This window comes from Hypanus sabinus, chromosome 20, assembly GCF_030144855.1.
Source record: "Hypanus sabinus isolate sHypSab1 chromosome 20, sHypSab1.hap1, whole genome shotgun sequence".
Taxonomy (NCBI): Eukaryota; Metazoa; Chordata; class Chondrichthyes; order Myliobatiformes; family Dasyatidae; genus Hypanus; species Hypanus sabinus.
The window spans coordinates 38,100,626-38,116,163 of record NC_082725.1 but is presented as its reverse complement, the minus strand read 5'-3'; the positions used below and the strand labels follow the sequence as shown (position 1 = coordinate 38,116,163).

The 15,538-nt window shown below is 38.8% G+C and overlaps 1 protein-coding gene across 1 annotated transcript in view; it reads right to left on the bottom strand.

Annotated features, from left to right (window-relative positions):
- Positions 1–7,495: 7,495 nt before the first annotated feature.
- Positions 7,496–15,538, bottom strand: part of trip13 (thyroid hormone receptor interactor 13) — a 58,498-nt gene continuing 50,455 nt past the window's right edge. Inside the window, exons 11-14 of the mRNA XM_059945788.1 lie at positions 11,978–12,131; positions 11,737–11,849; positions 10,934–11,003; positions 7,496–9,944 (exon numbers count right to left, since the gene is read on the bottom strand). Of these exons, the coding sequence (XP_059801771.1) occupies positions 9,840–9,944; positions 10,934–11,003; positions 11,737–11,849; positions 11,978–12,131 (442 nt within the window). The 3' untranslated portion in view covers positions 7,496–9,839. The remainder of the gene's footprint in view (positions 9,945–10,933; positions 11,004–11,736; positions 11,850–11,977; positions 12,132–15,538) is intronic.

Genomic DNA, 15,538 nt, shown 5'->3' with positions numbered 1-15,538 from the left:
ACAAGAGAAAATCTGTAGATATTGGAAATCCAAGTGACACACACACACAAAATGCTAAAATGTTTCCACCCTGCCCTCAAATTTACCTGGTCCATTTCTGACACCCCCCCCCCCCCCCCCCCCCGTTCTCAATCTCACTGTCTTTATCTCTGGAGGCAGTTTATTTACTGATAGCTTTAATAAACCCAGTGACTGGACTATACCTCTTCCCACCCTGTTACTTGTAAAAATGCCCTCTCTTTCTCTCAATTCCTCCATCTCTCCAGATGAGGCTTTTCATTCTAGAATGAAGGAGATGTCCTCCTTTTTCAAAGAAAGTGGATTCCCTTCCTCCACCATCAACACTGCCTCAACCATATCTCTTCCATTTCATGCACGTCTGCTCTTACCCCATCTTCCTGCCACTCTACAAGGGATAGGGGGTTCCTCTTGTCCTCACCTAGCACCCCACCAGCCCCCGTGTCCAGCACATAATTTTCTGTAACTTCCACCACCTCCAACAGGATCCCACCACCAAGCACATCTTTCCCTCCCCCCACTTTCTGCTTTCCACAGGGATCACTCCCTATGTGACTCCCTCATCCATTCGTCCCTCTCCAATGATCTCCCTCCTGGCACTATCCTTGCAAGCGGAACAATCGCTACTCCTGCCCCCACACCTCCTTCCTCACTACCCTTCAGGATCCTGAACAGTCCTTACAGGTGAGGCAACACTTCACCTGTGAGTCTACTGCATCCGGTGCTCCCGGAGTGGCCTCCGGTATATCAGTGAGACCCAATATAGCTTGGCACTTCAGTGAGCACCTATGCTCCATCCGCCAGAAAAAGCAGGATCTCCCAGTGGCCACTCATTTTAATTCCACTTCCCATTTCAACTTGTCAGTCCGTGGCCTCCTCTACTGCTGCAATGAGGCCACACTCAAGTTGGAGGTGCAACTCCTTAAATTTCATCTGTGTAACCTCCAACCTAATGCATGAACATCAATTTCTCTGAACTTCTGGTAATGCCTCCCCCCTTCACCATTCCCCATTCACATTTCCCTTGATCACCTTATCTCCTTACTTGCCCATTACCTCCCCCTTCCCTGTCTTCCATGGCTTTCTGTCCTCTCCTATCAGATTCCCCTTTTCCAGCCATTTATCTCTTTCACCAATTGATCTCCCAGCTCTCTACTTCACCCCTCCCCTCTCCCAGTTTCACCTATCACCCACTATCTTGTATTTCTTCTTCCCCTTCCCCCACTTTCTTACTCTGACTTCTCATCAGTTTTCTCCAATCCTCATTAAAGATCTCACCCTGAAATGTCAACTGTTTACTCTTTTCCATAGATGCTGTTGGGCCTGCTGAATTCCTCCAGCAATTTGTGTGTGTTGCCTATACCCACATGATTGGTTTCACCAGCCACAAAGTATCAGTTAAAAGTTAAATTGTGTACAGATTTTATTTCCTGAAGATTGGTTCTCATTTTAGTTGATCCATACTTATGCTATCTGTAATTCCATAGTCCCAAATTTTCAGGAAGATTAAATTAAGTGGAACAGCAAAAATGCCCCTCACTTTGGATCTGATCTCCAATTACTTGCTATCATGCCTTTCATGAATCTACTTCTGTTCTATCTATCATCTCTATCACTCCTATCTGGTCATACAATGGGGTTTAGTGGTGAGCATAACATGGGTTCAATTCCCAGCACTTTCTGCAAATAGTTTGTAAGTTCTCCCCATGACTGAATGGCTTTCCTCCGGGTGCTCCAGTTTCCCCCCATAGTCCAAATACCTACCAGTTGGTAGTTTAATCATTGTAAATTGTCCTGCGATTAGGCCAGAATTAAATCAGGAGATTGCATGGCTCAAAGGGCAGAAAGCCCTATTCCATGCAGTATTTCAATAAATAAATAAATAGGCTTTTCTTGGATTCATTTGTCCTCTTGATTGCAACCAGTCTTTAAAATGCAGCTTTGTTGTTTGTGACACTTGTGGCCTCCACTCCTTTCCTGCTGGTGTTATATCACTGTGGTATACGTCACATCCTATCTTCGTCCATCGTTTCTGATAACTGACCCTATCAGAAATGGCTGTCAGTTGTCAGAAGTCAGAGATGAAGATCTTGCTTCCATCTGTCTGAACGACCTGTAACAGGATTCAACGGGGGGGGGGGGGGGTGGGGGGGGAGGTTGCTTAAAAAGCAATATAAATCTATCATACTTTTCAGATTTGATTTTCTTAATGAACATATTTTCTTTGTAATATTGTTAGAGCAGGAAATAAAAGGAAAAACATTAAAACTCATCAGTAAATGAAATGAAAAGTAACTCACAATGAGCCAAGTTCCTAATAAATATTTATAGCTTTTAGAATAAAAAGCCATTCATTAAAATACCTCAATTTATTCAGAACCCTCATTCCAGTGACCTTGGTATGTATCTCTTGCCAATTGCTATTTATGGGTTTTACTTATTAGTTCTGTGCTTTGATTCAATTAATTGAACACTTCAGGTTGTGATGATGGACTTCAACTACTGCCTTGGGCCACTTGGCTTCCTTAGTATGCTGGATGTGAATGCTCTTGGCAATGCTACTTTCTTGGACGTGTGCAACGGGCTTCAGTAGGTAAGAGACAACATTCTGAGTTTTGAGAGAGATCCCAGCTGCATTACATTATTTGGTGATAGTTTGGTAAGAGTGCTGCCATTCAGAGAACGCTGCCAATGTAGAGCTGAAATCAAGAAGAATACCCAATCTTCCTCTGCATATCTTAGTAACTTCTTATCACACAATCTTTCCTGATATATAACCTGCTGAATCAGCACTCTGACTCATCAACTTCATTATGGAAACTAAACAACCATCTTACAAGAAGGATATGCCTATAGTAAGTTACAAGCATGTGTGGCCTGCTCCTCAAAGTAGAAGACCAAGATGAGGACTTCAATAAGTCAGCCAATAGAATAAAACTGATGGTTATGCATTATGAAATGCCTGATGCATTGGCAGGTTCACCAGAAAGCTTCCATGTATTAATAAATATGGAGGAGAACAGCACCAACTTTGCAGAGAGCTTGGTCTATTCTTGCAAGCATGGAAGTGAGGAACATTACTAGTGCATCTGTGCATCCAATCATAAAACAAAATTTAGACATAAGAGAGACTATAGATGTTGGAGCAAACACACAAAATGCTGAAGGAGCTCAGTAAGTCAGGCAGCTTCAGTGGAAGGAAATGGACAGTCAATTTTTGGATTGAGAACCTTCAGCAGGAATGGAAAGAAATAGGGGAGAAACCAGCATCATAGTTCAGGACCCTAAACAATTCAGCCAGGTGAAGCAGTATTTCGCATGTGAATCCATCGGAGTCATTTATTGTTTACAGTGTTTCTGGTGAGGCCTCCACTACAATGGTGAGACCTGATGCAGACCGGGGGATTTCTGTCAAGAACCTATGCTGTCTGCCAAAACAACCAGGCTCTACCAGAGGCCAGCTACTTAATTCCACATTCCATTCCCATTTTGACATGTCTACCCTCAGCCTCCGCTATTGCTGCATTTGGAGGAGCAACACTTGGTATTCCATCTTCGCAGTATCAAATCTGATGGCATCAACATTGATTCCCCTAACACTTCTGGGGACCACTCTCCTCTGCCCTTTGTTTTGGCTTATCCTTCTGGCCTCTTTACCTCTTCTCTTTCCAATCCCCTGACCTCATGACCTGTCCATGACTTAAACTTTCATCCCTCTGGTTCCCCACCTCCTTTCCAGTTCTGATAAAGGGTCTCAGTCTAAAATGTCAACTATCCATTTCCCTCCATAGATGGTGTCCGACCTGCTATCAAACATATTGTGCATGTTGCATAAAACAGAATTTCCCAGCATCCAATACATCAGTGTCTCAGTGTTATAACAGAAGATCAAACTTCAATCATTCATGTCAGATTGTTGCCAATCTGATTGTCAAAACAAATGTTCGAAGGACTACATGACTACATGGAATGTTGCAACAGTCAGGCAATCATCCCACAGAATATTACTAGGATAGCAATTGCTCTGCGGATCATATGTAAATATCCTGTCTCTGCCCCTCCACTGAAAGTTAGGTGGCTTCAGTGTGGTACATGCAAACTCATAGAGAAGCTGAGTACAAAAGAAATGCATTAGATAAACTAAAATTTCATTGCAATTTGGCAGGCTTTTGTTTAGTCTATAAAACATAAAGAGCAGAATTAGGACATTCTGCCCACCGAGTCTGCTCTGCCATTATATAATGGCTGATTTATTATTCCCATCCTCTCAATTTTCCTCATAACCTATGACATCCTTATTGATCAAGAACCTATCAATCATCACTTTAAATATATCTAATGACTTGTCCTCCACAGCCATCTGTGGCAATGAAATCCACAGATTCACCAAACCAACCCCTGGCTAAAGAAATTTCTTCTCATCTCTGTTCTAAGGCAATCTCCTAATTTAATTCTAGTCTAATCACAGGACAATTTACAATGATTAAACTACAAACTGGTAGGAATTTGGACTGTAGAGGGAAAATCGTTTCTGAGACTGTACTTTGTGGTCCCAGACCACCCCCCCCCCCCCCGCCACTCCCTCCTCTGCCTAGGACTTTCAATATTCAATAGGTGACAATGAGATCCCCCTTCATTATTCTAAACTCCACTGAATAGAGGCCCAGAGCCATCAAACACTTCATGCTAACCCTTTCATTCCTGGGATCCCAGTTTGTATCCTTTTCTTCCACATTTATTTTCTGCTAGCTTTTATTTTTGTACCTTGGCCAAATAGATAATTGACTATCATGCTATAAATACACCACATGAAATACTAGTTATGAACCTGTTACCAGTATATAACCCTAATTGGGTATTAGCCCTTTTAGATTGCCAAATTAACTCATTATGTTTTTAAATGTACCCTTTGCCCATGTTAACAAAATGTAACAATACATTTGGCTGTGGTTTTCTGATCAGTGGCAAGCAGGAGGTAGCCTACATGCTACCTGCACTTACCCTGTGTGGATTCTCCAATGACCATGCCAAGACTTTGCTGACAAGAGTGGAATGAGGAGCAGAGTGGGCAAAGACAGGTGGAGCAATTGCCACATAAAACCCATTTCTCATCATTGGCACAGCAAAGCCTAAGACAGGGCGATGAAATATGCCTTTCCACAGGCAATCACTGGGGAGGTTACACTGCCCATTGCAGCATCTATTAAAGGCATACTGGAATAGATGCATCCCTGGAGTGACAGCACCAGGAGAAGTTCACACCTCAGGTGAGTTAATGAATAAAAAATATAAAAAGATATATACACATACATACACACATTCGTTTCACACCCAAGGTTCTTATTTATTGGAGCACTCAATCAGCAACAGTTATTGTCTGCTAGTTACTCAGCTGTTTTGTTGTGATTTGATTTTAATCTATTCAATTACTTACAAGCATTTTAATATTTTTATATTTCAATTTTTTTAATAAAGAAAATGACTTCAAATGTTTATAAATTCAAGTATTGCCAGGATTTGAAAGGCTGAGCTATAGGAAGAAGGTGGGTAGGCTAGAATTGTATTGATTAGTGCATTGGAGACTGAGGGATGACCTTGCAGATGTGATTGTAGATAAGATTTTAGTCATTTGATTATGATTAAATAAAGCATGACTGGCCTTCAGAAGTGTTTCGACTGCTCAGTCTAACTTTACAAATGTCTTACTGCTTTGCACTCATGGAAGTAAACATGCAAAACCCTTTTCTTTTGACACAAACTAAAACTACAATGTGGAACAGAAGTTCCTATACATTTCCAACCTCAAGACTCCCTCTAGTGGAGCAATATTGACAGCATTCTTAATTTCATCTTTAGACTCCAAATTAAATTATCCAGTTTTCTATTGGTGGTTGTTCCACCAGAGGGGGGAAAAAATCAAGCATTTCCCATTTAAGGTTTACTTTTGTACTTAAAAAAAAAATCAAAAACTAATTTTCTTTCCAGCCATCCTGCTTCCTCTGGGAACTCTCCTTGAATTGTAGCTTCTCAGTTGGGTGAATTGTTTTACCTGTTTGGAGACCCAGTTGCCAAAAATCTAACACAAGAATACAACGAAGAGAAACAAATGCCTCTCAGGCACATGGCTTACTGGACCTATTTAACACACAATGGGTAGAGGAGCATTTCCAGCAAATATTTAGAAAAGTATATTCCAGCCTTGCAAATCCTTAACTTTGGGCTAGATTGCATTCAAACTACCAATCAGTGCAAATATCAGGACAACCTGGACTTACAGAGACATGTACTACAATACATAATTGCAGGATTTGCTGAAGTTCAGATGCAGTTACAGCTATATGTGCAACTGATCGGCTGTGATATCACTTGATTCTGTCCCAGGTCCAGTGCATTTCCTAATTGTTGTGAGGACACTCAACCTTTGTACTTAACTCCTCAAATAAACACCAACCTTTTCATTTGAATTAATTAAAATCCTTCATTTAAAAGGATCGTTTATTTATTGGTTAATATTTTTGATCAATTTGCAAGGTAGAAAATGAAATCTTTTAATACAAATGTTTTCTAAATACCCCTGAATTTTAGACATTTTAGAGAACTAGAACATGCATTGATATTATGAGCTCTCAGTACCAAAACACATATGGGTTTTATCTCTGAAATTAATCCACAGAGGCAAGTTGCCACTAAGATTACTCTGCTTTGCAAGATGGCTGTAACAGTGAGGCTTCCAATTTAGATTACAGCCCATGATTGCACTATCAAATACACCAGGCATTTAATTTTGGAACCATAGTTTTGGCCATGGCATAAAGAGTCAGGCCATGTCAAACATAATCCATTCCAAATGTGTCCGCCATTCATTATCTAATAGTCAAGAGACTTCTTGTAGGTAGCTGGAGCTGTGAATCTTTGCACCATTAGCCCAATGCATTTGAAACAAGTTTGTATTGTCACTGAAGATAATTCATTTCAGTTTCCTCCAGCCAACATCTTTCTTATGACCTTGGAATTTTGAAAGGTTTTGGAATAACAAATCAGATTTTCCTTTAATATTGTATGCACAAAATGCATAAAAGTCATAGCTAAGCCACATTTAGATTAGCAAGTTAACTTTCCACAATGAAAATACTGCCTCTCTGGAACTTTTAATAGGAACCTGCATATGCATAAAATTAGAGAACGGCGTTAATGTTAGGCAACAGTGGCAATACAACACAAACAGAATTGGGATTTTGGTCAATCATGCAATGACAGTGGTGTAACAGGCAAGAGCAGAGTGATCTACTCCTACATTTAAAGAAACATTAAGAATACCTGGAACCCAAACAGATACGCACTGGATATTGAGCTGCCCTAAATACATAATTACCAACAGAAAATTTGTGAACTTCACTGCAGCCAGATCAGATTGGACAGGCAATTCTAACCAGTCACCAGAGGTATGCTAGGCTAAATAAACATACGCTGTGTTTGACTTTTTTTTATTAACATTCTTAATTTATCAAAAATATTAGAAAACAGTCAAATACAAAACATACAATCAGAAACATGCCAAGAACAATCATTTCAACACCTACTAATGTTCTGTGAAAAAATACTGCGGAACATTTTGAAAACAAGTGTTTTAATGGAATAAGACAACAGATGGAAGTTAATTTCCTTAACATTGCACATAAAAAATTAAAGTTAACTTGTTAAACAAGCATTACTTTCTTTACACACCATATAGCTTGTGAAAAATCAAATTTCACAAACACAAAATATTCAGTTGTGGAAAGTAAAATTAAATTTCTAATTTGTTTTTTGAATGCTGGTCTGGTTCTCCAACATAATACTGCGTAGATAAATACAGTTTTATGTAGTTTCACTTTATCATCTTTAATTACATTTCTAATCATGGTGCAGCAATATGATTAGACAGTATAACGTGTATCAATAATTAATTTACTTAGTACAATATTCAAGTAACATATCAATATTTTTGGCAACAATTTAAAGATTAACTATGAGATGTACACAAGGCTTGGGATAATTCTAATGCTTATCCTCAAGATTATCTATTGACTAATTAAGAGTGATTACTGCATTGTATTTTACAAAGTAACAATGTACATAATAAGATACAATGAACATTTGTTTAACCAAATAACTGGGAAATCCCTTCTTAAAATCAATGCCCCAGTTACCAAAACCAACAATTAAATTACATGAAGAATTTGTTGGAGTCTTTTGTTTTTAGTTCTTAAGACTTCAACTATTACACCACAAATACTTAAATCCAGTCAGTATGGTAAAACATACAGAAAATTCACCTTAACTTTGTTATAAAAGTTACATTGTTACATTAGTTTTCCCTCAAACATATTCCCAAGTTCAAAACTACAGAACAGAATCTTAATCATATGCAAAATTCAAATTTTGCACAGCACAAGCGAATGAACACAGAGTTATTGATATAATTAAAAAATATCTCCTAACACTCCAAGCGTCAATGTTTCTATTTTAAGTGTTATGGTAATGAGATAACTACTCAAATATAAAAGGAATGGAATCTGCCTCTTGATCCAAGGTGCTCAAATTCTTGAAAAAAGTCATTAAGTTCAACTACAGAAATCACTTGGGATTTCCTTTGCTTTGAATGTAGGGGAAATTTTGTGCACAGCTCAACAATTACGTGCTGTTAATAATGTTAGCACATCCCTACAATTTAACATTAAAGAATCTTTTTGCTAATGGGGAAAATGGGGCAGCCAATCTTTTGGAGGCCAGAAGAGCAATCTCAGAAATGTCAATAGGAAATGCAAAAGAAATGTCTTTACTCAGAAAAAGACTGAAATGTGGAACTTAACGTGACAATGAGCTGCTGTGATGGGTACAGTAGACACTTAACAGGATGGCACTGTCTTTAAAAAAATGGGATAAACTGATGCGTTGCAAAAAAAAACTCATGCAGAGCACAAATATCACCATAAATACCATCAGCATAAATTAGTGTGATTAATTTGTTTCTACATAAATTCATTATGCTGCAGCACTTCTCAGAAATAAGTATATAATCTTAAGATTAATTTCCTAGGTAGGTGAGACATGCAATCATACATACTGAAATGTGACTGGCAAATAATTTGAGATAACTGCATGCCATGGTCCTACCATATGAGTAAATCTATTATCAACTAATAGCTGTCAATGGCTAATGCTTGAAGAAGGTAATTAATAGAGAAAAAAACTATTCTAAAAACCACAAGAATTTTTCCAAAAGTAGGAGAGTTAATGTGTGTAAATACATCTTGCACTGCCATTACCTGAAAATACCGTAGCGCTTATTTAAAAAAATCCTTTTCCAAATATCAATGTGGCCTGAGTAGTCATAATCAAGAAATTCTGTTACTTTATATTTTAGGTAATAGTTTCTATATATCATTCCTGAATTAATGTAAATAAGTACTTTAAGCAGAAAGTGATAAAATGAAATCTGATAGTTGCTGGATTGGGCAAGCTCGTACAGAGGACAAGCACCAATGCAATACATTACCGTGGCCAAATGGCCTGTTTATGCATTGTAGATTCCATGTAGGTTTAGCAGGAGGGGCAGGTGAAACAATGATTAAAGGGATATCTCTGGGTTTTGGGCTATGAGATTGAAAGATTAGAACATGTAATTTCACAGAAACATTGTTTACTAACATGGAAAGAAACAACATACATATCAGTTACCTCTACTGTAATAAAAAATAAAATGGTGCATATTGAAGGCAATATTATCAATACTTAAAGATAGGTTTTTATGCCACACAACTATCTTGTCAAGAGCAGCACTAAATCTTGCCGTTAATATTATTTAGTTTTTTCTTTTCTTCAAATTGTCTGTCCACCACCATGGATAGAGCTTCTAGGAACTTCTCCACTGTTACAGATGATGACTGAAAATATAGTGTAAAATAAGATAAAAATACAGAGCAGTTCAATTCAGTACATATTAATATAACAAATATAATTACGAATGGAATGAGAGACTAATTATTTTCAGAATGTCATAATTTTGTTTAGTTTTTGTCTGGCAGAAGAATAATGCATGTATTCTGATAATTTTAAATGGTTGTGTGCAAATGCTGACCCTGGAAATTTTGAAGTGAAACTCACCCCCATACCAATGGTCGAATTTTAAAATCTGAAGCAAGCACTTGCTACGGACAGAAAATTGCAGACATGCCATTGTATACTGATTGGCAGCTTTCATTGAACCAGAAAGCAAATGGAGCATCCATTGAAGTAGTTGAGGTGGATATGACGACTCCATACAAAGGGAGTAGAAGGAAAATTATGAAACTCATGAGGGCACATCGCAATTCTCAGTAATGCTTCTGCAAGGCAGTCACACCAAATAAAGGATTTCACACCAAAACTGACAATACTGAGAAGCTGAGAATTCTTGATACGCTTGTGTTTAAGAACAATGAATCATAGCAATATTTTTCATTGCATAATCTGATCAACTTAATAAAATTTCATGTTAAAGCAGAACTTCAGTAGTAATCAAACAAAATATCAGAGAAGGGTTACCAGAATATCAGAAGAATTCTGCATGACAAGCAGAACTTACAGAGTGAGGAGTTCAGTATTACAAGTTGCAGATCTATTATCCAAATTCGAACCATAAACTGTGTCACTCTTCAAGGATGTTACCCGAGAACTGCTGAGCAATGACAATGCATCTTGATATTCCCCACCCATCATCCTATAGAACCCAAAATATTTTGCTTATACAAATTTAACTAAAAGGAATCACTTCCTGGCCAAGTAACACCAGAGTCAACTGTATCTAGCTACACCCACATTTCAGGTGAGTGTACATAAAATATTTACACATCATGTATCCATCCATCTATCACAAATGGCTAAAGAAACCTACCCGAATGAACAGCGCATGAGCTAGAAATGGTAGCTTTCGCAAAACTCGTCCGCTAAGTCCTTCACTTTTCCTGAATTTCACAAAAATATGGAAAAATCACCACGATGAAAATTTTAATTCACACATCAGATCTTATGTAAGTGTTGATAGCACGTTAGTCACAGCTAGAACCTGGTTGTACATTCCTAATGAGACACAGTATCAAGATCATATAACAGTATCTTTTTGTGGCTTATTTAATAATGGAAGGGCAACAGCTCTAACATTTGCCTTCAAACTAATGGATAATTTAATCTCAATGTTTCAGGTCAAAAAACTGAAAACTACTCTGCTATGAAGCTTCAATCACAACATGACAAAGTGTTCGATAGAGTGATATAGGGTTAAGTCACATCCCCTGAATCTTCCAGCATAAGCAGTGAGGAGCAGATGTCAGCTATTTTCATATTCGGTGGTGTGGGGAAATTCACAGGACAATTGCAAAGAATGTCCAGCTACTTAGCCTTACAACACTGTTTTTAAAATGAAGCATTTCTGCTGTCATGCACAAATGATAACAAGGAACAGAAGGCAGGGGAAATACTAATTATTTGATAGCTTTTGGAAATCAATCAAGAACCACCAATTAGTTTTGAATTATCCAGTAATATAACTATTACCATGCAGTACCTTATTTTTCTTCTATTATCAAGCATATTGAAAACAAAATAGATTGAAGATTTATGTAGTCTTCACAGATTTGTTACATGGCAACTAAGTTGTGAATAATACCCAATGAGGAAATATCAGTACATGGAACTCACGCTGCAATATTCCTGAGTGCCAAACTCAACCTTGATACATCATTTTCCAAGAAACTGATCATCTGCAATTCTCTCAGCGTCAGCAGTTGCTGTCTGGGATAGATGATTTGACGCTAAAAATAAATAAAACTCTGTAAGGTAGTTCATCTTGCTGTTATGGTCTAGCCTCACAAAAGAAATTCACTTTACAATCTAAACATGAAATGACATGCATACTTCACATTAGCAGTCAGTACCATACCTTCATCAATTCTTCTAGACAACCAAGGTAAATTTTAAAGATGGCAGCAGCAGATGGTGGCCCAATGTATTGCTTGATATCTGCTCGGTCCACAAAAGCCAAATCTATTTTTTCTGTGATATTTGATGTTGTTAGAATTACCACATTAGGAAATCTAAGCAACAGAATGGAGAAAAATGTGGAATCTTTTAGAGAGAAATTAACAACTTGTGAACAAAAGCTTTGTTAGTTTAATAGCACAGACAGAGAATTTAAATGGAAGAGAGTTACATCCTGAAGTGTTGAGTTTGTGGTTACACCACAAAGATCATGCATCAGAACAATTTTACCATTATTTGCCTCCATCCCCAAGTAAGCTGATAGAGGGCGAAATGCACATAATGGGTCAATCATTACCAAATTTGTTAATTTTTAATTGACTGGAGATATCATGTTTAACTTAGTTACAAAGCAATTGATAAATTTTACTTTGTAATTACACTTTCCATAGTTTCTATATTTTTCTAATTAGAAAGCTTAAAACACTAATAGCAACTTCTATAAAATTAAAATTCATCATCACAATTATCAGAAAGATTAGTTCATCTACAAAAGGATTTATTCATAAGTAACTTCATACCTACATTCTCACATGGGCCTGGTTTGTGTTTAATTTTTCTTCATTGGCAAATAACTCAAGCAACTTTTTGCCATTCAACTTGTTGCTCTGACAGTTCCTCACTCACACAATCTGGTTTTGTGCCAAAATTCATTATACCTGACCACTTCACTATTTTTATTTCAGAAAATAAGATTTTCATTGACTTAAATATATGTGCCCAGAGGAGCTAATACAAGGGTCATGATACTAAAGTTGGTAATCCAATTCAGATCATTCAGTCCTTAAAACTTAACCACTACCACCTTTTTTAAAAAACAATCTGGCAAATAATTTATTTCCTATTCTTAATTTCCCTCCACTACACCACTCTTGTCATATGCTAAAAAATGATGGGCTGTAGGATCATGCAGCAATTTTTACATGACAAGTTTGCAACCTCTGCCCAGTCACCAAAGAAGCCAGGTAGTACAGTTTAAAAGCAATGTTCCCTCTAATTTTTAAATGACCAATGTGATGCACCATCAATAGCTCTCGGAGACAAGAGGCAAACAATAGGCTTTTATTAGCTGCAAGAGACCATGATTAGTAGCAAAAGACCACCACACAACATCCTGGAGACTGAGGGAGGAGCTGTGCCTCCAACCGCCTTTATACAGGGGTCTGTGGGAGGAGCCACAAGAGCAGTCAGCAGAGGGGCGTGTCCAGACAGGTATACGTAGTTCACCACATTCATCCCCCCCCCCCTGTTTTAAAAGAGAGTCCCCATGGAGCGAAGTTTCTTACAAGTATGTTTACAGGTTAAGTCTATCAGGCGGTCGAATCTGTCGTTGCGATCTATGTAGCACCAGTGTGGGTGGTGATTGCACCGGTGACGGTGGTTATGCTGGCTGCGGCCTGACTTCAGGTGTCAGCCCATTAGGCGTCAGTAATCCCTCATGCGTGTGCGAGGCACCCGGTATGGGAGTGTCGTGAGGAGTCTGTGTAGAGCTTGGTGTGCGCAGTGTCTCGTGGGTATACACCTCGGTGGTTACGGGGTTCATAGTCACTGCGGAGTGTTCGGGGTAGGGGTCTGGTGCTCCTGCGGGCGCCAGGTCACGGATGGAGACCGTGTCCTCCCGCCCATCAGGTAAGACAATGTAGGCATTCTGGGGGTTCGCATGAAGGAGGTGAACCCTCTCGACCTTCGGAGGGTATTTATTGCTCCTTGCATGTTTCCGGAGCAGCACTGGCCCTGGGGACATCAGCCAAACCGGTAGGGTGGTCCCAGTGGCAGACTTCCTGGGAAAAGAAAAGAGTCGCTCATGAGGGGTGGCATTGGTGGATGTGCATAACAGGGAGCGGATGGAGTGGAGTGCCTCAGGGAGGACCGCCTGCCAGCAAGACACCAGCAATCCCGTTGACTGAAGTGCTAAGAGTGTGGCCTTCCACACCATGGCATTCTCCCTCTCCACCTGTCCATTTCCCCGGGGATTATAGCTCGTGGTCCTGAGTTATTGATGGTGCATCAATTTTATTAGCTGCAAGAGACCACGATTAGTAGCAAGAGACCACCACACAACATCTTGGAGACTGAGGGAGGAGCAGTGCCTCCAATCACCTTTATACAGGGGTCTGTGGGAGGAGCCACAGGAGCAGTCAGCAGATGGGCGTGTCCAGACGGGTATATGTAGTTCACCAATCTGCACAAAAATCCTGTGCTGTGCAATTTTTTTGCCCAGTGACATGTGTGCATGAATTTTATATATAGAGGTATTCATTCTAACAACTAGCAAAGCACTGTCACCAAGACCTTCGATCTCCTCTTTGTTTCATCGTTTTCACTCTTGTTCATCTGCACTCTCACAACAGCAGGCCTGTAGCAGGTAATGAAGGATTTCCTCGCTGGAACTTTTACACACTATCCATATAGATTTGCTTGATAAATAACACTTTAAAAAGTTTCCAAATATCACTTCACTTCTTCCCACTTGCAATTTCTCCAGCAACTTCTGCATCATGACAATACACACAGGTAACACCAGTTTCTGTATTGTATATAAATATTTCTCGTAGCTGCACGTTCCTGATCTCAGGTGTCATCGGTGTAGCAGTTTCTACTCTTTCATTAAGCCATTCCACTTTAAATGAACAAGCAGTTCTTCTGTGCTTCACACCGTTTGCTTCTTTGGAATTCAGAGTGAATCAATATTTTCTTCAATAAAAACAGTATAAATAAACCAGTTCTGAAATCTGCAGACAAATCAGCACAAACTCCACATTGTCAACACCATCCATGAAAGAAACCAGAAAAGAAAATGTGACTGTGTATGATCGCAAAATGTACTTAACATGCCAATGAGATAGAGGGTGACAACCTTTTGTGCACTGTTTAAATTCCTTTGTGCGCTAGTAGCAAATGATTGGCTCACCTTAGAGGGAACATTGTTCAGAAACCAAAATTAATTAGCAAACTGAGTGAACTACATTTTCTTACTGTAAACAAATCATTTCAATATGCCTGCCAGCATTCTCTATCAAGTCAATAAGCTTTGTATGTGCGTAGTCTAATGGTCAGATGTAGTAAAAATACATTTTTCAACTCCTCTAGTCAACTCCTAGAGTATCATCTATTCATTGCTTCAAAATCCTCTCACCAGAAATTGGCAATATCTGTTAATCAAACATTAAAGTTAAATTAATTTGATTCAGTTTTGAGGATGTCATTCAGCAAGTACTGTAATTGGTTCTTCAAATACTTAATCGTGGACTTCCTATTAAAATGGATATGACATTAAGACCATAAGATATAGAAGTAGGCCATTCAGCCCATCGAGTCTTCTCCGCCATTCAACCATCCAATTCTTCCAGTCATCCCCACTCCCCTGTCTTCTCCCCATACCCTTTGATACCTTGGCAAATCAAGAACTTATCTATCTCTGCCTTAAATACACTCAATAACTTGGCCTCCACGGCTGTTTGTG